The 22994-nt window shown below is 55.5% G+C and overlaps 1 protein-coding gene across 8 annotated transcripts in view; it reads right to left on the bottom strand.

Annotated features, from left to right (window-relative positions):
- ATP2B3 (ATPase plasma membrane Ca2+ transporting 3) overlaps nucleotides 1–22560 on the bottom strand; it is a 76884-nt gene extending 54324 nt beyond the window's left edge. For 5 of the 8 annotated variants that reach the window (XR_013959812.1, XM_080653812.1, XM_080653814.1 and 2 more), the window contains exons 1-3: nucleotides 22321–22560; nucleotides 1060–1232; nucleotides 353–705 (exon numbers count right to left, since the gene is read on the bottom strand). Coding sequence is in view for 7 of the 8 variants with exons in the window: in XM_080653812.1 (XP_080509938.1) it covers nucleotides 353–560 (208 nt within the window). In the remaining variant the exon portion in view is untranslated. Of the gene's footprint in view, nucleotides 1–352; nucleotides 706–1059; nucleotides 1233–22320 lie in introns of those variants that run through there. The other 3 variants (XM_080653813.1, XM_080653815.1, XM_080653811.1) reach the window with 1 other exon arrangement.
- Nucleotides 22561–22994: the final 434 nt, after the last annotated feature.

The raw sequence follows: 22994 nt of genomic DNA, 5'->3' as shown, positions 1-22994 counted from the left end.
CAAGAGTACCTCTAGGGCCCGGCCGGCATGGCTCAGTGGTTGAGTGTTGATCCATGAACCAAGAGATCATGGGTTGGATTCCCGGTTAGGGCACATGCCTGGGTTTCAGGCTCGATCCCCAGTGGGGAGCGTGCAGGAGGCAGCCACTCAATGATTCTCTCTCATCATTGATATTTCTCTCTCTCTCTCCTTCTCCCTTTCTCTCTCTCTGAAATCAATAAAAACATAGTTTAAAAAAAGAGTGCCTCTAGGAAGGGGACATCCTCAGGAGACCCCTAGAGTGTCCGGTGACACATGGCCCAGAGTCCCCTGCGATCAGGTGGCCGTGTCGGGTCTCTGCTGGCAGACTTACCCTCTGTGGGTGAGGTCTTCAGCCTCCTGCACAGCCCGCTGACATCCCCGTAGGCTTCTTGGACCTTCTGCAGCGCCTCGGCCCCTCGGAGCTCCATGAGGGAGCGCAGTTCAGCCAGCGTGCACCCGAAGCCGCCTGCATGGGGGGCCTCCCGCTGCTGCTGGGGCTTGGGGTGGAACTCGATGGAACTGTTGGCCATGTCGCCCATCCTGCCTGTCGCACTGGGAGGAGAGGGTGCTGGTCCTTCTCCAAGGTGCAGCCTCAGTGTGGCCTAGGTGGCCACCTGAGGTGCCAATGCCTGGGGGAGGTGTAGTGGAAGTGGCGGTGGCAGGGAAGTGGCCAAGTATAGACACCTGGGGAGAAGGAAGGGAGAAGCAGCCAGGGGCACAGTTGAGGCAAAACCAAAGTCCACTCTTCTAGAACATTCTCCACAAATCTGTACTCAGTCCAAGTCATGACTTGCTAAATACCGCTAAATACAACATCCTCCCCCCCCTCTGGCTGGGCCAGTGACCCCCACACTCTGCCAGGCTCACCTGCCCGGGCCACCCCTTACTCCTGCCCACCATGAGCACCCAAGCCGGGAGGGTGGGACTGATTAGTGAGGGTCTTGCCCTGGCATGGGTGGGTTAGCTGTGCCACAGTCCTCCCATGGCCGTGCCCCTCCTCCAGTGAATCAGTCCAATCCATCATGCTCCAGCTCTTGCCTGATTAAGACTCGCCCTGTGGGGCCCGCATGCTATAAATCCCGGCTCAGCTTCTGCTGCTCACAGCTCACAGTTTCAGGCTCAGTGATGCACAGGGGTCCCGGGAGCAGGCCAAGCCATGGACAAGGCCAGCTGGGTGCCAGGTCAGGGTGTCTCTGCTGCCCTGTGGGTACCTGGGAAGTGAGGGCAAAGAAGAGAGGAGGCCCAGAGGAAGCGGGAAGGGAGAGAGGGAACGGGGAAGGAAGGGAGGGTGGAAAGGAGGGGATAAAGGGAGTAGAAGTGGGGTGGGGTGGGGGACAGGGCACACAGGAGAAATCAGAAAGCAGCCACAGATCTGTCGCCCTGCCCCACAGCACAGTACCACCCGCCCCCCTGCCACCGCTCTTCTCACTGAGAGCAGCCAGCTGACCCTTGGCCACACCATCTTCACTCCTCTGCAGAGCATCGTGAAGTTGTCATCCCTCTCACTGTCCCCATACCCCACTGCCACTGCTCACACCTGCCCAGGGTCTGGCGGTTTGGACCACAGGGGCCTGCTGAGCCTGCTGGGCTTGCCTATCCCATGGCCTCTAGCTTCTCCAGCTGGTCTTCCTCTACCTCTCCTTCCCTGCCTGCGGCCTGCCTGCACATGAGTGGAAGCATCCACCAAGGCCATGCGCTAAGCTCCTAGGACTGAAGTAGTCTCCGTGCACATGGCCTTGGCCTTCACACCAGCGGAGGCCTCCTGGCAACGTGGCTCAGCTGGGCCTCATGCCTCGCCTCTGAGGATCCTCCTGGAGGCAGAACTTGGCCACCTATCCAGATTTCTGATCTAGAACCACCCATGGAAACACAGTAGCACAGAGCCCTGTGGCCTGCTGCTCTCAGGAGAGCCCCCGCCTTCACTCAGAGCCTAGTGAATGCACCACAGCTCTCAGGGGCTTATAACATGGTGGGGCCTCAGTTCCTCCGGATGCTGGTCCCACCTGCCAAGAAAAAGCACGTGCACCTAGGGCAGTCCTTGCCCGAGACGTCTGGGAAGCAGAGAGGCGCCTCAGAAAAGGCTGCCCGTGTTTTAAAAGCCTTCATTGCCGGAAGATGCGGAAACCAAGTGGCAGACCCACAAATGTGCCGTCCTCTTCCACACCCACGCACCTCCCCATTGTCCGTCCATTCAGTTTGCCATCTGACAAGTCTTTACTGAGCATCTACTACATGCCTGTGCCGGGGACAGACGGGTGGACAGGAAGACAGAGGGTGGACAGGACTGAATGCATTTCCACGCTCTCCATCTGCCTGGGAGATGGGTACATAGCAGGTCCTGCTGGTGAGAAACCGGCATCAGAGCGATGGGGGTGCAGTTTCAGTTGGGAGGAGGGGTTAGGGAAGGGGCACATTTAAGAAAAGATCAGCCCGAATGGTGTGGCTCTGTGGTTGTCATGGAGGTCATGGTTCAATTCTCAGTCAGGGCACATGCCCAGGTTGGGGGCTCGATCCCCTGTGTGGGGCATGCAGGAGGCAGCTGATTGATGATTCTCTCTCATCATTGATGTTTCTATCTCTCCCTCTCCCTTCCTCTCTGAAATCAATGGGAATATCCTATATAATAAAAGCCTAATATGCAAATCGACCGACCGGCGGAATGACCAGTGGAACAACTGGTCGCTATGACATGCACTGACCACCAGGGGGCAGACACTCAAAGCAGGAGCTGCCCTCAGCCCACAGGCCCCAGGCCAGCCAAGGTGGGTGCCAGCAGGGGCCCCCCTGATCACCCCGTGGATCACCCCACAGATCGGCCCTGATGGCCGGCCAGGCCTAGGGCGTGCACAAATTTCCTGCACCAGGCCTCTAGTGTTTAAATAAAAAAGAAAAGACCGGAGCAAGCTGGCGGAGTGAGCCATTCTTCTAGAGAGAAGAGTGTTCTGACTGCAGGAAGAAGTCAGATAATGGGACAGGTCGGTGGGGGAAGGGGGCTGCAGAGCACTTGGGGCCATGAGTGACATGGGCCACCGCCTATCAGAGGGCTACTGGAGAGGAAGGCGGGAGCTTTGGTGGTTCATTCTGGGTGAGGGCGGGGGCCATGGGACTGAACCTGGGGCTCAGGATGCCTGGGTGCAGCACAGCGCTGGGATTTGAAGGAAGCAAAGCTTTTGTGGTATATGGGGCAGGCTGGGCTCCTTTTGGGGTGCTATAGGAATGCACCCCACCCACCCAGGTGGGATATGGCAGGAATCACTCTGCCATTTGAGTTGAGGTGGCAGAGCCATGAGGCCACCCAGGTCTCTTGCCTCTGACCGCAGGCCTCGGCGGGCCAAGGAGACAGCAATGGAAGCTTTTGACTGCCACCTGCACTCCTTGGTCCTCTGCAGACAGCATCACCTCGCATCTCCGTCCTGCCCCATGCCTTTGTCCCCTCCAGCTTCCTCCCCCCCCCCCCCCCCCCGCTCCGGACCTTTGCTTAGCCTTCTGGCTGCTGGAGAGAGGGGCAGGGTCTGGTTTACCTATGCAGACACAGGCTCCAGCCAGCATTGGGCCCACAGACCCCCTGTGAGTCGGCTTCCTGGGCTCAGCTGTCATCCAGGTCCCAGGCAGGCAGGGCTGCCGGGAGAGGACCGAACAATTGGTCCTGTGAGGGCTGGGGCTGGGTGGCAGGGGCATCCAGCATAAACGTGAGCCAGTTGTCCCTGAGCAGAGTCCCCAGGCCATGCCAGCCCTGCTCGTACTGGCTGAAGAGAGTAGTGGGCATTCACTCCGGGCCCTGATGTCACTGGTCTGGATTCAGAGACCCGCCACATGTGGCCAGGGCACCAGTGCCAGCTGTGTGCCTGTGTGACCCCCATGAAGCTGCTTCAGGACTCCATAGGGGCTCTTTTTAGAAGGGAAGCAGATGAAGAATGTTGTTTCTTTGGAACCTTTTATCTTTTCAGCCTCTACACCCACTTGGATGAGCGCCGACTCCTGCCACATGGCACTGGTGGGCTCCAGGGGTGACAGAGGGAATGATGCATAGTTAGGTGGGCTCATCCCAGTGGCTCGATGGAAATGCCTATTCCTCGGAGCAGGGTACCTTGCAAGCCGGCAGCATAGCATCCCTACCTCCCTCCCCTCCAGGGTTCATCCAAGGCCAGCTCTGTCCACCCCCTCCAAATCCCTGCCCCTGCCCCCCAGTGTGGCCCTGCCCTTGATTAAGCAATAGCAGCCCAGACGGAGCCACGCCGGGTCCTTGAGCTGCTCCTAACTCGTGAGTTGTCTTTGCTGGGGCTGACTGGGCCCACAGTGACTCATGATAAGGGGACTGGGTGAGGAGGTGAGGCCTGTCTCAAAGTATTTTTGCCCCTCTCGGCTGGCCCTGTGTCCCTCCATGCTTCAGTGTCCCCTGGCACCCTGCCTGCACCCACGTGGCTTGCTCCTTCTCCCTCATCCCCAACCAAGCAGGTCCCATGTCCCATCTACCATCTAATGAGTCTCCTTCCAGTTGGGTGGCTTGTCACCAGCCAGCTGTGGGTCACTACCTTCCCCAGTTCAGGCATTGTTAGTCTCTCTGCCTCCATGCTGCCCTGGCCTCCACAAAACCACACTCCCTGTTTCAATCCCCTCACCCTCCATCAAGCCAAAGGCCTCATTCCCTCAAAGGACCTTCCCTCAAAGGTCCTTCCAGCTCTGGCCTGTTCAGCCGCGCCCTACACGGGCCTGCCCACGGCCCCGCTCGCCCTGCTGCAATGAGCAGCCTGCCAGCTCCGAGCTCCGCATGCACTCTGCCCTGCACACCCTCTGTTCCATCTCCACCTGCAACGAATTCGAGTGGCAACTCCAATAGAACTATCTGCCCACACTGAGTCTAGACCAGCCGTGGGCAAACTACGGCCCGCGGGCTGGATCCGGCTGTTCTATCCGGTTCTCTTGCTCTCCCCTCCGCTCCTTTACTTTGAATTTATATTAGTTCACACAAACACTCCATCCATGCTTTTGTTCTGGCCCTCTGGTCCAGTTTAAGAACCCATTGTGGCCCTCGAGTCAAAAAGTTTGCCCACCCCTGGTCTAGAATCTCATGACTGGGCCGCCTGTTGTCTTCTGCTTGACATTGCAACAAGCTGTGAGCATGTCTTTTCCGCCCTGGGGGTCGCAGCTCTTGGAGACACGTGGTTATCGAGTTGCTGGGAAGCCCACTGCGTGTCAGCCCTGGGCCTGGCTGGCCAGAGAGGAGCTGTGAGCCTTGGGAATGGGGGAATCGCTGTTGCGGAGAGGAGACCGTGAGGGTGCGGTGCAGGGATGAAGGGCAGGGATGCCCATGACCCCCAGCAGGCCACTCAGTGTGGGCTGGGGCCCTGCTCCAGCTCTGGGGGCTTCTCAAGTCGAAGCCTGTGCTCATTCGTGCTAACCTCCCTCGTCTTAACGCCACAGGCCAGAGGGCAGCAGAGAGGAGCCATCAGTTAAATCAAGGTCAACCTTTGACCGCTGGCCGCTGGAGAGACCTAATGGCATATGCTCTTGTTTTCCTGGGTTCTCCGTAAGTCTGGGCAATGGCCTCTGTCAGTCTGAAGAAGGACAGCAGCCACCACTGAAATGGCCAAGAACAGAGATGTTCCGGCCTGGGCTGGCTGCCTAGAACGGTTTATAGCACCGAAAGGGCAGGGGATGTACCATTTCTGTACTCTTTCATCTTTCGGACTTTAATTGGCTTAATTGAATTGAAAACTTCCACACAGGGGGACTGGGACCTTCTGGCATTTGCTTCACTTTGGCACAAATTGGCCAGTGTTCTGGGGTGGCGAGAGCAGACACCTGTGGTGGTTCCCTTGCCCGCCTCACCCTCGCTCTGTCATTTTCAACAGGCTGCTACCTCAGGGGCTTGCCCGAGCTCTGCAAGAGGGAGCCTGTGTTTAGGTCTGTGCCCTCCACCCCCCCCCACACTGCCTTCTGGACCTTTCCCTCCAGCAGGGCCTGGCCACCCAGAGGTCTCCTGTCCCCAGGCCCAGTGGCTCATGCCCACGTGATTAGAAACCCAGGAATCATCTCCCCATCCCTGGCCCTTTCTGGCTACCTCTGTCCTGATTTGGGGTGCTCTCCCAGCATTCTGACTTAATCTGCCTGGATCCCCCACTTTGCCTCCTTGAACCCCTCCCCCAGGCTCTAGAACTTCCTGAAAGAGATGGGGGCACCTCTGTGCCAGGGTGCCCTCTCTTGGAGCCCTCACTCCAGATGCTTCCCTCATGGCACCCTCACAAACACCCTGATCAGACCTCCTGGCCGTGCTCCAGGGGAGAGTCACGATGCCCCGAGCAACCCAGCCGCTTGGCTGCCAGGAGACAGGACCTTTACGCTTCCTCAGCTCCGTCTGGGGCTGCCCAGTGTCGCCTTCACGGAGGGAACAAGGCATGGAGGACGAAATCCCACTGCTGTTCCCCAAGTCAGAAGTTGCAGCGCATCAGAACACACCCCGTTCTCCATTGGGGAAACATAGTCCCATAGCAGCCCCTGTCCACCACCAGTCTGCAGTTACTGGGGTCCAAGCGGGTGCCTGTCCCCACGTTGATGGCGGGGCATTTGCTGCCTCCTCAGGGTACACGGAGCCTGGCTGGGAGACCAGCTAGAAGCCAGGCAGTCCCCGTTCCCAGTGTCCTTTCCAAGTCACTGCGCGCAGCTAATGGGCCGATGCTGGATGCCCGAGGGCAAGAGCTGGGTCCTGCCACTCGGGGGCTTCCACAGGCCCAGGAAACCATGCCCTCAGGCAAGAAGGGAGCATAACCCAGCAAGGCCAAATCCCAGGCAGCCTGGGACAGAGTCAGAAGGCAAGAGATGCAGGCCTGACTCCTGCCCCCCTGGGCATGTGCCCTCCAGTGCCACCCTCTTTGAGGCGCGCTGCCCTACACATCTCCCCACAGATCCACCGAGCAGGGGCTCACCTTCCAGAAGAAACCACGGCTCAGCTATGTGACTCATGGTGGGGATTCCTTAAAATAACAGTCCCCTCCTCTCTCCACCTCCAGGCACCTGCAACCCAGGCCCAGCCCCACGGAAGCAGGAGCAGGAAGCCCCACAGGTCAGCGGGGGGCCCCTGCACAACAGCTGGGGCCCCATTTGGGTCAAGCCCTCTAGCAGCAGGTGGAGAGCAGGCGGGGGAGCAGGTGCAGGGGCCCTTGGGGGGACACCACTTGCCCTCCCCTCTTCTGGGACTGGTTTGATCCAGGCAGGTGAAAGCAGTGGCTCAAGGTGCCCCTTTAACCCTTGATTTCCCAGGACTCCCCTTCTTGGGCCAGGACCTAGCTCTCCTGCCAGGCCCCCTGCTTCCCTATCCGCCCCCCCCGCCCCGCCTCCTCTGCTTGACCACCTTGGCGACCACCCAGGAGGGGAAAAGAGGACTCCAAGGACGAGACCTGCATTTAGCCAGGAAGGGAGGAGGGAGCAGGAGAAGGAGCCGAGGCAGAGAACAGCCTCATTAATATTTCAGAGGCACCGTCACTGCAGCTCCTGGGCCCTCCACAGCCCCGCCACTTGTGCTAGTGGAGGGAGGAGGATGGGAAAAGGAAAGGAAATAAAACAGAGAAAACAGATTTAAAGGGACAGCCCCCCCCTCTGTTCTTCCTCCCTCTAGTTCCTGGTACAATCTGTGCACACGTCAAGTGGCTTTCCCAGGGAACAGCTTTGGGCAAAAACAATAACAGCAGAAAAGGGTCAACCACTGCCACAGCACCCTCTCTTTAAACTCACGAACACACACTCCCACTCGAACCTGCAACCCTGTGGGGCTGTCCCTAGGGGAGGGCCGGTCGTGCTGCCACTGGCCACCAGGGCCACCGCAGGGACCCACTGGGGCTGCCAAAGGATGCTTCTCATTCAGTGCCAAGTCCAGGCTCAAAGGGCCATCTCAGGCCAGCAGAAAGACAGATGCTCAGAGGACAGGCTAATTAGAGTCCAGCCAAGAAGAATTCTGGAACCCAGAAAAATCCAACAAGTCTAGCTACCTGGAGGTGGCAGGGACCCAGGTTGGTGAACCCCTTGAGAACTGGTAGCTCAGGGCTTTAGTCTAATCTAGAACGGCAGATGCCAGACCTGGAGGGGATTTTAAAAAATGCTTGGTCCCAACGCTGGCTGGTGTGGCTCGGTTGGGCATTGTCCTGTGTACCAAAAGGTTGCCAGTTTGATTCCGGGTTAGCCTGGGTTGCGGGCTTGATCCCCGGTAGGGGCTGTGCAGGAGGCAGCCAATTGATGTTCCATTTGCACATTGATGTTTCTCTCTCTCTCCCTCTCCCTTCCTCTCTTTCTAAAAATCAACAAAACATCTTAAAAAAAAAAAAAAAAAAAGCTTGGTCCTAGCGGGAGCTTCACAGTCAGAAGGGGGTGGCACAGGGAGCCTCCAGGAAAGGCCCAGAATTATGCAGCTAAGACACTCTCCAACAGGGAATGTGAAGTATGGTGCAGCCACTACAGAAAATGATGTGGTGGTTCCTCAAAAAATTAAACATACAATTACCACGGTATCCAGCAATCCCGCATTGGGGTATCTACCCAAAAGAATTGGAAGCAGGCTCTCTAAGAGACTTGCACACCCATGTTCGTAGCAGCGGTATTCACAGCAGCCAAAAGTGGAAGCAACCCAAGTGTCCATCGACACAGGAATGGATGAACAAAATGTGGTCTAGTCATACAGTGGACTATTATTCAGCCTTAAAAAAGAAGTTAGTTCTGACACACACTACAACATTGGCGAACCTTGAGGACATTACGCTAAGTGAAATAAGCCAGACAGAAAAGGACAAATAGTATATGATACCACTTATATGAGGTCCTTAGAGTAGGCAAATTCATAAGGACAGAAAATAGAAGGGTGATTGCCAGGGGCTGGGGAAAAGGGATGAGGAGTTAGTGTTTAATGGGGACAGAGTTTCAGTTTGGGAAGATGAAAAGCTCTGAAGATGGATGGTAGTGACTGATGTACAACAATGTGAATGCACTTGATGCCACAAACTGTACCCTTAAAAAAGGTTAAGATGGTAAATTCTATGCAATGTGTATTTTGCTGCAATTGAAAAACCAAACTGGCCCCACCAGCCCTTTTGTACTGTGTCCAGAGTAGCCTTCTGTGATGCCTCAGGCTGCACAATGATAGTAACAGTCCCACTGTCTTGACAGCCGATCAACCCATGATTCTGCCTGGGTGGATTTTTTGTTGTTAATCCTCAGTCAAGGGTATTTTTCCATTGATTTTTAGAGTGAGTGGAAGGGAGGAAGAGAGACACACAGAGAGAAACACTGATGTGAGAGAGACACATCGATTGGTTGCCTCCTGCACGCGCACCCCACCAGGGCTGGGGATCGAGCCTGCAACCGAGGTACGTGCCCTTGACCGGGAATCGAACCTGTGACGCTTCAGTCCGATAGAGCAGGCCCACGCTCTATCTCCACTGATTCAAACTGGCTAGGGATGCCCGTATGGATTTTAACTTTCAGGAGCATCCTCTACCTGGAATGAAAACCTAATCAGACCCTTCCATACGTTCCCTACCCCCACCCTTTAGCCTTGATGACCTTTGACACCACCCTCATCCTGCCTCAGCTGGTTGGTTGCCTATTAGGTGGCAGAAAAGCAGATGAGTTGAGAGGTTGAGCTTGCTGGTGGCCATTGGCAGGGATCTTCCCCCCCGCCACACACGTGGAAGAAGTGTGGCCCTGTGTCCCCGCCCCCCCCCCCCCTTGCCTGCCTCCTCTCTTGCTGCTGCTCTGCATTTCCTCAGAGGCGCTAACCCCACCCTGTCCTCAGAAGGGACCAGAAGGGATGGCCAGAACATGCGGGGAAGGCCTGGCCTCCAGACCACAGGTGCTGTTAATACAATATGGCTTTAGGAGGCACTAATGAACCCCCAGGAGGTTGTGGCAGAGAGTTGCTAGATAGTCTCTGATTTCTATTCCCCTCTTCCCATGTCGTATTTTAATTTTTAGCCAGGTGTCTTGTCATCCAGCTATTGACTATATTACCCAAACTCTGGTACAGCTACGTACGGCCATGTGACTATATGCTGGCCAATGGGAGTTGAGCAAAAGGGGCCAGGTCATGCCTTACTCATGGGCAGCATTAGGGATTCTAAGCACATGGGGGGAAAGGGGATAAGGTTGTGTCCTTAAAGGGAAGGAATGTGAACTCCCCTGCCCCTCTCCTCCTTCCTGCCAGCTGGAACAATGATGTGAAGATAGGAGCAGAAGCAGCTATCTTACTCTGTCTGGCACACTGCCTGCTGAGGATGGCAACACCATCAAAGGAACCTGGGTCCCTGATGGCCAAGTAGCTCTCATTCCAGCCCTAGGTTGTCTAGATATTTGTGTGTGAAATAAATCGATTTCTCTCTTTCTATACCTCCATGAAGCTGGGTCTCCATTAAAGAGGTCAAGCTCATCACCTAGGTAATTCAGGCATGCAGGGAGGAACCCAGCCTCAATCGCCTGCCTCCTTCCACGCCCAAAGCCAGCTCTGGTTCTAGGAGAACCAGGAGGCCTCCATGGAGTCTCCATGACCTACCAACCCCCGTACTTCCATGGGCTCCCTGGAACATGTGGTGATTTGGAGCTGGTCTCCCCCTCACCTGTGCCAATTGACATTGTCCTAGAAGTTCTAGCCAAGGCAGGAGGAGACAGAACCATGAGAGTACCAAAGAGAGAGACAGAAGGACAATCTGGTTACAGGCACTGCCTGGCACCGGGGCTGTGTGGGGGTACTCTCCTCCATGCTTTGGGGGAAGGACTCATTCCCTCTGGGCTATAAGCCTCTGAAGCAGGAAGACTGATTGTCGCCACTTTAGAGCTGAAGCTGCTGAGGCACAGAGAGGTTAAAGAGCTCACTCAAGGTCACACAGCCAGCAAGGAACAGAGGTCAACTCAGGTGGTCTAGCTCCAGAGATTTCTACATTGTTCCTCTGCCAAGTGATGGCCCAGAAAACTCCAGAAAAGCAACAAATACATAATTAAAGCCAATTAAGAGTTCAACATAGCCCAACTAGTGTGGCTCAGTGGTTGAGCACCGACCTATGAACCAGGAGGTCACGGTTCGATTCCCACATGCTTGGGTTGCAGGCTCGATCCTCACTGTGGAGACTGCAGGAGGCAGCTGATCAATGATTCTCTCTCATCATTGATGTTTCTCTCTCTCTCTCCCTCTCCCTTCTTCTCGATATCAATAAAAATATATTTTTTAAAAGTTCAACATAAAAAAAAAGAGTTCAACAAAGTGACTAGACAGGACATCTGTCCCGTAAACCTCAGGGCTTGGGACTGTAGGCGCTGGATTCAAGTAACTTGTGCTGGCTGTGTGAGCCAGCACAAGTTACTCAACCTCTCTGGGTCTCTCCTTCTGTCCGGGCAATGGGTCCTTGCTCCTTCTGGCTGGGTTGGTGTGAGATCCTAGGATAGGGGTTACCAAGTGCACATACCTAGGAAGGTCCTGTTTCCCTAGAGGGTTTCTTCTCCAGGAAGACGAGAGACAGGAATGTTTCTTGTTGAGTCAGTCCGGCTGCCACGCCCACCCTCCCTCTGCCTGCCTTGAAGCCCTGAGCTCTGACTGAGCCCATCTGGACCCCAGAATTCCATAGGTCAGGACCAGGCTCCACCAGTGAGGCCAGAACATTCCGCTTGGCCAGAGGCCGACTCCATACGCCTGTCAGATGCTTCCCTGTTGCTGGGCCATCCTAGAGCCTGCCTGGCCCTCAATCCTTCCTGGAGAGCACTAGGCACTGCGGGGGCAGCTGGCTCCCCAGGATGCTTCTGGAGGGAGGTACACATCCCACACGGTGGCCTTCACCACAACGAGTGCCCCTGGGTCCCAGAAGGAAGTTGGAAGCCCCTTTCTGGCTGGAGCCTTGAAGTGTGTCATTAAGGGGGTCACGACTCTGCCCCGAGGGGGGGCCAGTCATTTGTTTCCTGCCAGAGAAGGCGAGAGAGCTGGGAAAGGAGAGCTGGAGGGAGCAGGAGAGCGAGAAGCGATGGGCAGGAAGCATAATGACACTAATTATCCAATTACAGCAGCTGTGGCAGAGAGCGCTGCATTGCAGCAGGGAGCTGGAGCCAATGCCCCCTCCTCGCACCCGGGGCCTGGCCCACTCTGGCCCATGCCCCTCCCGCTTCAGCCTGTGAGTAGTTGGTGGCCAGTGAGGTCCTGAGCCTGCCCTAAAGAGCATGGCCTGGCCTGTGGTGTCTGGAGGGGTGGGGTACGGGGGACCCGGATACACCTTGGCTGGCCTCTGGGACATGCTTCCAGTGCGCAAAGGGCAGAGAACACACACCTGGGGTCTAGGAAGTCGTGGGGCCCTGTCCTCCAGGCCTTCACAGACAGAGAATACGTGGACAGAATAAGGGTGCCCAGTCCCAATCCTCCCCCATGTCTCCCCAACTCTGTCCATGGTACCAGGCTGCCCACCCTGCCAATCCCCAAAGCCAGCTCTGAGACACCAGGAGCAGTCAAGGCCTAAACAGATAATTAAGGAAATAATAGATAACCAAGTACTTGGGACGCTGCAGACCCAGGGGTGACTAGAGGAGTCTGCTGGGACACACGTGTCTTCCTGGGGACAGGATCCAGGGGAGCCCTATTGTGGGTCCTGCTGGGGAGCGGGTCTGTTTTTGGAAATAGGTTGAAACCCTGGGGAAGACGGGTTTGGGAGCTCATTGGGTCAAGGTCAGGGGCCAGGAGAGCTGTCAGGAAAGGACACCCACTTCTCTATGGCCAATAAGAGTCTAGAAGGCCAGGCCCCAAATGGGAGACCAGAGATATATGAGCTGACTTGGTTTCTACCCAGGGGTCTCAGATTGCTGGCAAAATAGGCCTCCTGGGACCTTATGGGACCGAGTTTGGCTGGAGGTCAGTGCCCAATCAATGAAGAGAAAGAGCTGATAAGGACTGTCACCATCGAGGGACCCTGACCACAGGCCACTCTGAGCCCTTAGAAAAGACTTTGGTCTTGGGCATGGTTGCAAAGGGGGAGCAGAGAAGATGTGTGCAGAGTAAAGATGGGAGTCAAGTCTAGTTGGCCTTCTGTGACCCAGACAAAAGAACTGGCACAACAAAGCATCCGCACCACCTTTCCCAGATGACCAGGTAGGCACGCCTGCTACCAAATGCACCGCGGAGGAGGAGACAGTGGCCACATCAGAGGCACCTCAGAAGCTGCAGTCCTTGGAGGGACACCTGCACGGCTTCCCAACTCCACTCCAGTACCCTCACTAATCCCAGCAGGCGATGACAGCAGGACCTGAAAGTCACCAGGGCCTGCTACCGTCTGAATCACACAAACTGAGCTGTCCGGGTCCTGAAAGGCTGGTTCCTACAGAGGACCCGGTATGCAAATCCAGAAGCATTTCCAGAAAAGCCTGGAGAGGCCACCACAAAGCTCCTGCAGGCCCAGGGGATGCTGGGAGGGAGGGAGTGGGGGTCCTACAGAGGCACGAGGGCCCCTCTTGTGTGACTCCTCTATGATGACACACATCATTGGGGTCTGAGTCTCTCCCCTCAGCATGCCCCACACTGTAGCCATCCACCAAAGAGGAGTGAGGGGCCACAGGAGAGAGAGAAGATGGGGTGGGGTGCCCAGCATGGGCCTGGGTCTCTGTCCCTCCCTCTTGTGCTGCTGTGGGCCCTGGGCCACAGCAGGTGGGAGCCTCCCTCTGACTGCAGGGGCCGCCCCTTCACAGGGCAGCGCTCAGGGAATCCAGCAGCCCCAGGAGCCCAGTCCACCTAGCCCTGGGCCACCTGCTTCCTTCGCAGGCCTGCAGCTCCAAACCAAGACTGGATGGTTCACCACCGGTTCTTCCTGGAAGAACAGAGCTGAGGCCCATATGGGGGTGGTCAGGGAAGGTCCCGGGACCTGGTGTGGCAGATGGAGGCCCGAATTCCATCCAGGAAGCAGGTGCTCGGGCCATGCCCCACACTGGGCACGCAGAGTGCTGAGCGCTTTCGGCCAGGCTGGTCTACAGTGGAGAAGGACCCCCTGTGTGGTCACGCCCGGTGCCACCATCCTGGCTGGGGCCAGGGATCACATAAACAGTGGTTCAGTAGAGCCCACTGCTGCACAAGCCTCCACCCTGGTTCAGGGTTTGCATCAAAACACGGGTGTGCAGGGTGCCCAGTGTCAGGACATCCATCCAGGGACTGACGATATTCCCAGGCCAGTCCAAGAAGTGCGATCACGGTGGCTCTTTTGAATGTGCCTTCATTCAGAACAAGCCAGAGATGTGCCTCCCAAAGGGAAGCAAAAAGACCAAAGGCCTTGTCATCATCAGTTTGATTCCTGGTCAAGGCACATGTCCGGGTTGCAGGCTCTGTGCCTGGTAGGGGTGTGTGCAGGAGGCAGCTGATCAATGTTCTGCTCTCACATCGATGTTTCTCTCTCTCCCTCTCTGGTCCTCTCTCTCTCTCTAAAAAAAAAAAAATCAATAAAAATTATATATATATATTGGAGGCCCGGTGCATGAATTCGTGCATGGGTGGGGTCCAGCCAGCCTGGCCAGGGGGAGGGGACACGGGCGGTTGGCCGGCCTGCCTGCTGGTTGAACTCCTGGTCGAGGGGACAATTTGCATATTAGCCTTTTATTATATAGGATATACACTGAGTGGCCAGATTATTATGCGTTCAGAGATCACAATAATCTGGCCACTCAGTGTATATATATAGCCAAAGCCTCTGAGCCCCCCGTAGCTGGAATGGAGCTGGCCAACAGCAACTCTACATCTCCCTGTCCTTTCCTGGGTTGCCAGCTTTGTTTTCCTGTTTCTTATCCAGGAGGGTCTGGTGATCCAGGCCGTCTGGCCATCCTCAGCCGTGGGCCTTTGCTTCTGATGACACTCTCCTGCCTACACCTGTATGCCCTGTGTATCTCTGGGAGGAAAACCCACGGAGAGCCAGCCACTATCAAGTCTGTGGGGAAGCATCACAGCCCTGAACTGTGGTCCAGAGAATGCGTGGCCAAATGCTTGATTGAGGGAGGCAGGAAGGGGACTCGCCCAATGGTTCTAAGGTTCAGCGGACAACATTTGCTTTAAGATTACTGAGCTGGGACCTGCAGGTCAGGTATCAAAAGATACAAGGTTTAAGATTCCAAAGCATTTTTTCCGTATGTCTGTAAGAACAGGGTGATTATTTTAAATGCCTTTATCTGCATGGGAGTGTGAGCTGTGTGGACAAGGACCTCTGGTTTATTAACCTCAGCATTTCCAGCTTTTTGGAAACACGTATAGGCATTGAGTATCTGTATATGGAGAAAAAGGAAATCAGAAAAATAAAGCAAGAGATAGTTTTAAAAGAAAAGAAGCAAAAGTGCCCGGCTGGCATGGCTCAGTGGTTGAGCACTGACCCATGAACCAGACAGACGGTCATGGTTCAATTCCCGGTCAGTTGCAGGCTCGATCCCCAGTGTGGGGCGTGCAGGAGGCAGCCGGTCAGTGATTCTCTCTCATCATTGATGTTTCCATCTCTCTCTCCCTCTCTCTTCCTCTCTGAAATCAAGAAAAATATATTAAAAACAAAAAACAAAAAAAACAAAAAGAAGTAAATGCACATTACTGGCATTGGAGCCCACCCACAGGCCATGGGGAAGGGAGGCAGACAGCCCAGAAACAGGCCCTCCCTACTCCACATCGGAGTCTGTGCTGACAGAGGCATCACACACTAGCCAGAGGACAGATGAGCTGATAAAGAAACAGGGATGTTGGGTTAGCACTCAGGAAAATGATGTACCTTGGATCCTCACCTCATACTATTCTTCAAGACAAATTTCCTTTGGATTAAACAGGGTTTGGCAAACATGGCCCAAGGGCCAAATCTGGCAGCCAAGTGTTTTTGTGAATAAAGTTTTATTGGCACACAGCCACGCCCATTCATTGCTGCCGCGTCTGTATTTGTGCTTCTATGAAGAGCTGAGCAGTCAGGACAGAGACTGTGTGGCCCCGCAGAGTGGAAAATATTTACTATCTGACCCTTTGCAGAAAAAGCTTACCCACCCCCGGGTTAAAGAGTTAATCATGTTAAAAATGCAATGACACACTCACACAAGAATAGTTCTCAGATTTCCGTAAGGTACTTTGTAAGTCTAGAAACAATGGAAGAAATCACACCAAAAAAAAAAAATGTGAGGCAGAAAGTGTTTACCTTTTGCATGAAAAAATAAACAGGCAAAAAAAAAAAAAAAAGAAATTCTGAAATTACTTGCAACCAGCATGCAAAATTGTCACTATCTTTCATGAATAAATGTATTCAAACCCATAAGAGAAACACTAAGACCTCAGTAAAGGTGAAGAACAGACAAATCACTAAAAAAAAAAAAAAAAAAAAGACATATCATTAATAGGCTTTGTGGAAAAATGCTTACCCTCACGAGCAATTAAAAAAACAGAAACTGCTTGGCCGGCGTGGCTCAGTGGTTGAGCATTGACCTATGAACCAGGAGGTCATGGTTTGATTCCAGGTCAGGCCACATGCCCAGAGTTGTGGGTTAGATCCCCAGTGGGGGGTGTGCAGGAGGCAGCTGATCAGTGTTTCTCTCTCATCATTGCTGTTTCTATCTCTCTTTCCTTCTCCCTTCCTCTCTGAAATCAATAAAAATATATTTAAAACGCACACACAAAAAAAACCTCGAAACTAAAGCAGACATTTTGGACCATGATATTTATTTATGTCATTTTGTTTGATTATGATAGACTGGCGAGGCCACAGTGAGCCAGCCCTTGGGATGTGCTGAAAAGACCTTCTGGAAACAATTTGGAAGGATGAGCTCCGGCCTGGGCACCGTCCTCGGGGCAGGACAAGCGTTACCCACTGAGGTGCCCCACAGGGCCCCACCTATGAGAGTGAAACAAATCCGACTGCCTGGATCTCCACAAATAGCCAAATAATTAAGCGAATTACACTCTCTTGAGAGAATATTATTCATCCATTAAAAATTGTAATTACAGCCCTGAGGACCGCCTTGATACATCCTGGGTGCTTGATAAATAGCTGTCGAATGAGTGAATGATCATTTGCAGTTCCTCCTTTGCATAATTCAAGTTCTTTTTTTTTATTTTTGCAATAAGCACTTACTGCTTTCAGAACCTTAAAAAAATCCAACTGCATCCATTTTGAAAAATTCACTTAGGAAGGGATTATATTAATAAAGAAAATGCACATGTGAAGTAAAAAATAGATTACGCAATTATGCTCATGGTATAATTACAGTAATGTGAAAATAAATAGCCTATGCAAAGAAAGCCTAGCGGAAACGAGTTCGATAAAATGGAAGCACTGGCTTGCATTTCGGTAAGAGGATGGAAGGGGCTTCCTATGTCTTCTACTTCTCTGTGTTTTACGAATTTTCTATAAAGGGCACACATGTTAACAGCATTATATTTAAATGAAGAAAAAATGAGCATTCTATATTTTTTAAACCCAAGATGTTTCTCTCTCTCTCTCCCTCTCCCTTCCTCTCTCTGAAATCAATAAAAACATGTTAAAGCCCGGCCGGTGTGGCGCAGTGGTTGAGCGTCGGCCTATGAACCAGGAGACCACGCTTCGATTCCTGGTCAGGGCACATGTCCGGGTTGTGGGCTCGATCCCCAGTGTGGAGCATGCAGGAGGCAGCCAATCAATGATTCTGTCTCATCATTGATGTTTCTATCTCCCTCTCCCTCTCCCTTCCTCTCTGAAATTAATAAAATATATATTTTAAAAACATACTATTAAAAGAAAAGAGCGCGGGCTTTGCCTCAAGTTGGTGAGCCGGGGCCACCGGGGTTGGCATGGGGCCAGGCCAGGCTGGGCATCCTCACCGCATGGTGGGCTGTTCTCTCTCACCTCCCTCCTCCACGTGTGTGGTGCACCTGGGCCAGCCTTGGTGAGGGTGGCAAAGGCCCTCAGACTCTCCAGGGGGCAGACAGGCTGCCGGGAGACATCCATACCTGATTCATCCACTCCCTTTCAAGGAGCCATGGGGGTGGGGGTGAGGGTAGGCATGGGCGTGGTCTCAGGGTCCCTGTGAAGGCTTGGGTCTGCACTGGCTCTAAAGCGACACTGTGTGACAGAACCTTGTGGAGTGATGGCAATGTTCTCTGTCTGCACTGTCCAGCACAGTAGCCACCAGCCACATGTGGTTACTGAGCACTTGAAATGTGGCCAGCTTGACTGAGGAACTGAATTTTAAATTTTATTTAATTCTACTTAAATCACCACTTGTGGCTACTGCATTGGACTGTGCAGCTCTAGAAAGTGCCTTGGGACTGTGGCTGCAGTCTCTTTCGGATTTCTCATTTGAATAGAAGGGTTCCCTTTTACTGAGGGGACCCATGTACAGAACCCCCAATCAGGCTCAGAACCCCTTCAAATAAGGCATCCCCCAAGGATACTGACTGTAGCATCCCCTTTGTGCAACTCTGATTTGGACTCAAGTCTCTGGGAACCACTTGTGGCCCAAGGCCCCTCAGCCCTTGAGGTGGGACTCGGGACAAACCTCCAGCCTTTTCCTCTCACCTCACCCTGTGGCTCTGGTTCGGGTTCTGACATCTACTCAGCCATGTAACCTTGGTCTCGTCCTCTTCCCAACCTTGGGCAGTCCAGGATGCCTGGCCTTCGATCCTACATCTGAGGGCCTCTTTCCCTCCGTCCTGGTGACGTGTGGGCTCAGATCCTGCTCTCCAGGCGGTACTCCCAGGCCCACTTCCAGCACCTCCCACCCAACAGAAGGTGCACAGGCAGGGGAGGGCTTTCCAGCCGGGTGCCACTTGGCCTGGCTTCTGCCAGCTCAGCCAGGGTGGGGAAGAGAGAAACAGTGAGGAGCTGGGGCCCCAGATAAAGAAGTGGCCTTCTGGGAAATGATGGGGGGCAGGGAGAAGACATCTGCACATTCCAGGTCTCTGCTTGCCCTGCCCAACAAATTCACAGCCAGAGCTCAGCGCCTGAGCCCATCTCAGAGATAGCATTGGTGAGGTTCCGGGGCAGCAAGTTAGATTTCAGCATCTGCCTTTGGTGCCACAGCCCAGGGCCCCATCTATCAGCTTCCACTGAGACTGCCCCTTCGTAAGGGTGCACTGGCAGGGTCATGCAGAAAACTTACTGAAATACAAATTATTCCCTAACTTGCTTCAGATTGATACAAATCTGCAGTTTGTCCATTTTTCTCAGCGAGTACATGAGGGGCCCAGGAGGCTCAGCTTCTGAGCTGCAGGGTCTTCCCAGGGCTGGAAGGGCCTTCGACAAACAGCTCACATGCACAACGCTCCATTCTGCTGAGCTCAGCACTGACTTCTAGAGATTATGGAATGAGCGGCTACATAAACAGACCAGATTCAGGAGCCTGATGGCCTGCCTTCCCATCCTGGTTTTACTATTCGCTGGCTATGTGACCTTGGGCAAGTTGCCTAACCTCTCTGGGCCTCAGTCTCCTCATCTGCAAAGTGGGGATAGTAAAAGCTCTTGTTACATTTGGTTGTTGTTTTAATGAGGTGCGGGGATGTTGAGAATGATGTCTGGCACAAGATGAGTGCCTTTATTATTATCACTGTTATTGCCTACTATATATTTTTTAATTTTATTTTTGTTAATCCTCACCCAAGGATGTTTTTCCCCATTGATTTTTAGAGAGAGTGGAATGGAGGGGGAGAGACACAGAGAGAAACATCAATGTGAAAGAGACATTGATTGGGAGACACATTTATTGGTTGCCTCCCACATGCACCCTGACCAGGGCTGGGGATCAAGCCCACAACCAAAGTACGTGCCCTTGACCGGAATGGAACCTGCTACCCTTCATTCTGCAGGCTGACGCTCTAACCGCTGAGCCAAACGGGCTAGGGTATTACCTACAATATTTGATGTGCTAATAACCTCTGATAGAGACAGCAGCCATCAGTTACATGCACACACCCTCAGTTTAAAATCAGAAGAGAGTGCAATGGGCATAGCCCACATATGTGCTGACAACTCACTTTGTAAGGTGGGAGAAAGGAAGCTGGGCCCGGCTTTGCTGGCTTCGGGAGTCCCCGCTGAAGGTCAGCTCTCAAAGCCCCCAGGGGCCTAGGGCACTCTCATCTTGTCCACATGGAAGGCCAGGGGGGAGTGGAGGCAGGGCTTAGGCTGACCCCAGCACCTTCCGCTGCCTCCCTGGACTGGGAGAAGACATTCTGGGTGGAGAGAGCTCCCTGACTCACTGCCGGGCCTCTCCCGCTTGCTCGCTCGCAAATGATTCAACCTCCGAAGCTCCAGCTGGGAATCCTGAAATGTCATGGGAGTGCACTGAGACCCCCCCCTTGCCAGGCCTCCAGGGAAGGGACTTGGCCAAGGTCACAAAACCATCAGTCGGAGAGCTGGCAGCAAACCCAGGAGCTCCCCCAGGCCTTCCTTACCCCTCAGGGGCCTGCTGCAGCGCCTCTGCGCCTGTGGCTGGAGCTCTCTCCCCAGCTCCAGTGCTCTTAGCCTAGGGCTTCCTTCCCCATAGGACCAGCTCTCCTTCTGGCTCCATGCAAAGCCCCCTCCCACACCGCCCTAGTGCCATCTGCCTGCGTTACCCCTCCCCCCCACATGTCTGTGCCAGAGCCGCCTGCCCCTTTGCTCAAACCACCTGGCAGCACTGGGCATGGACCAGGTTGATCTGATCAAGACTAGCTGTGTCCTTGGCCCGCCTTCTCCTCAGGGCTAAGCAGCAGGGACAATCAATACCCTGGGACCACAACTGCCCAACCTCTTCCAACACCCTCAGACCCTCTGCCAGATCTCAGCCGAGGCCTGCCCGGTAGGGACCTAGGCAGCCCCCAGCCCGCCCCTCTGAAGGCTGGTTTGGGCTGAGGTTCCCACGGCCCAGGTCTGCATGCCAACTCCTCTCTCATGAGCCCCCATGGCCTTGGTTTCCTGGGCCGTGAAAGGGGGCAATGAAAACAGCAGCTCACATTTGGCGTTGATGGCGAGACTCAGCTTAGAGCCATTTCTGGACTTGGGGTGTCCCCATCTATCCGCCCATCCAGTGATTGCAGCGTCAAGTCCCTTCCCCTCTCGGGGCCTCAATGGTCTCATCTGAAAAATGGGGACAAAAACCCTGGCCTTGCCTCCCTCGGCGGGTGATTCTGCAGATTCAGGGAGGTCAAGGTCGTGAACGTGCCACACAGAAACCTGTGCTCCCTCTGAGCCACACCTGGGCTGGGCTGGGCACTCCATTCTGAACTGACACCGATTAAGAGCCAGTCCCTGCCTTAAGATGTTCACAGACCAGTGAGGCTGGCACCCACGTCCCTGCAGGGAGCCAGGGAGACCGGGATGGCCAGGGGCAGGCTGGACTCAACCCTGCAGCTGTCAGGGACACACTTTAGGTCGGAGGCCCAGGGGCCTCATCTTTGAAATCCTGGCCCCACTCCCCCACTCCCCCACCCCAGCCTGGGAGTATCAAGTTCAAGGATGCTGGCCCTGCCCTGCCCCTTGAGGAAGCTTTTCCCCACTATCTCCCAATCCTACCCCCAGGCCCCCTGCAGGCCCCCATCTTGCCTGCCACCCACCCTCAGCTGGCCTGCCCACTGAACCCCACAGAGCCAGCGGAAGCAAGGAAATCAGGTCCCAGAGAGAAAATCAGAGGACTGTCCAAGGGGGAGATCCGGGGCGCCCTCCTCTGGGACATGCCCCCTCCCCCAGCGCTGCAAATTCCAGAATCCTAAACCCTTGAGAAAACTGAGGCCCGGAAGGGAGAAGCCTTCTGGCCAAGGTCACACAGGTGAGGAGGGGGAGGACAGCCCTGCACGGAGGGATGGAGAACGAGTTACCCAAGTGTGGCCTCGGCGGCTTGCCATTCGCACAGCCCATGCCAGCGGAAGGGTCGGCCGGGTGTCTGTGTGGGCGGGCGTGTGGGGACAGTGTGGGAACGTGTGCGGGTTTCTCAGACTGTGTGTCGGGGGAGAATAACAGTATGAGGGCGCGGGGGAGGGGTGCCGCGAAGCTCCGGAGGTGCGTGCGCGAGGCCAGCTTGGCCCAGGCCCCACGCCCCGGCTGTGCCCTCCCGGGACCCAGCCCGCAGCCCCCGGCGGCCTTTTTCCCTAGATGCAGATGCGCGTGCGCGTGGGATGCGGGGCGCAGGGTGCTGGCTGCGGGGCGCTGCCCGCCGGCCAGGGGCTGCGGGGTGACGCGCGGACGCGGCGCCGCAAGGACACGCAGGCCCCGCGCGGGGTGCAGGTGCCGCGAGCGGGAACCCGCGTCTCCCCACCTGCCAGCCTCGCCACCTGCCGGGCCGCCTGCCCCGCCCCACCCGCGCCCGCGCCCACCCCAGGGCGCCCGTGCGCCCCGGGGCACCACTTACCCGGTCATGGGCACGGCCGCCTCCGCGGCCTCGGCTCTGGCGGGCGCTGTCGCTGCGGGCGGGCGCCCGGCGGGCAACGATCCGCTCCAAGGACGGAAAGGCCCAGGCACAGGGCAGCCTGGCCGGCGGCGCGGGCGCGACCCTCCGCGGCGGGCGAGGGCTGCGGCCGAGTGCTCCCCACGCTCCGCACCGGCAGCGGCGGGCGACGCGGCGCGCTCGGCTCCAGCCGCAGCTCTGAGCGCGGAGGGAGGGAGGGGAGGAGGGAGGGAGGGAGCGAACGAGGGGGGGGGGAGGAGGAGGAGGAGGAGGAGGAGGGAGGAGGGATCGGGCGCGGGGGGCGGCGCGCTGCGCGGGGGCTGTGGGGCTCCGGAGCCACGCGTCCGGTGCGCGCCCTTCTGTCCCCCAGGACGCGCGGGGTGCTTGCCCTTCCCAGTCTAGCTGTGCCCCGGAGGGTGCTGGCTGAGGTGGGGTGGGCGCCGCTGGAAAATGAGGGCCCTGGTAACTGGGAGCGCAGAGAAAGAGCTATGAGCGTGCCACTGGAGCACCAGGCTGCCCTCCCTCAAGACCCCTGCCCTCTGGGTCCTTCTCCCTGAAGCCAAATGGGGTGTGGAGCCCACTTGATATGTAGTGTGGGATCCATGGGTCCCTACCTTGCCGGGGAGACGGGTGGTGGT

Source organism: Plecotus auritus (genome assembly GCF_963455305.1).
Source record: "Plecotus auritus genome assembly, chromosome: X".
Classification (NCBI taxonomy): domain Eukaryota; kingdom Metazoa; phylum Chordata; class Mammalia; order Chiroptera; family Vespertilionidae; genus Plecotus; species Plecotus auritus.
This window is presented reverse-complemented; position numbering and strand designations above follow the sequence as displayed.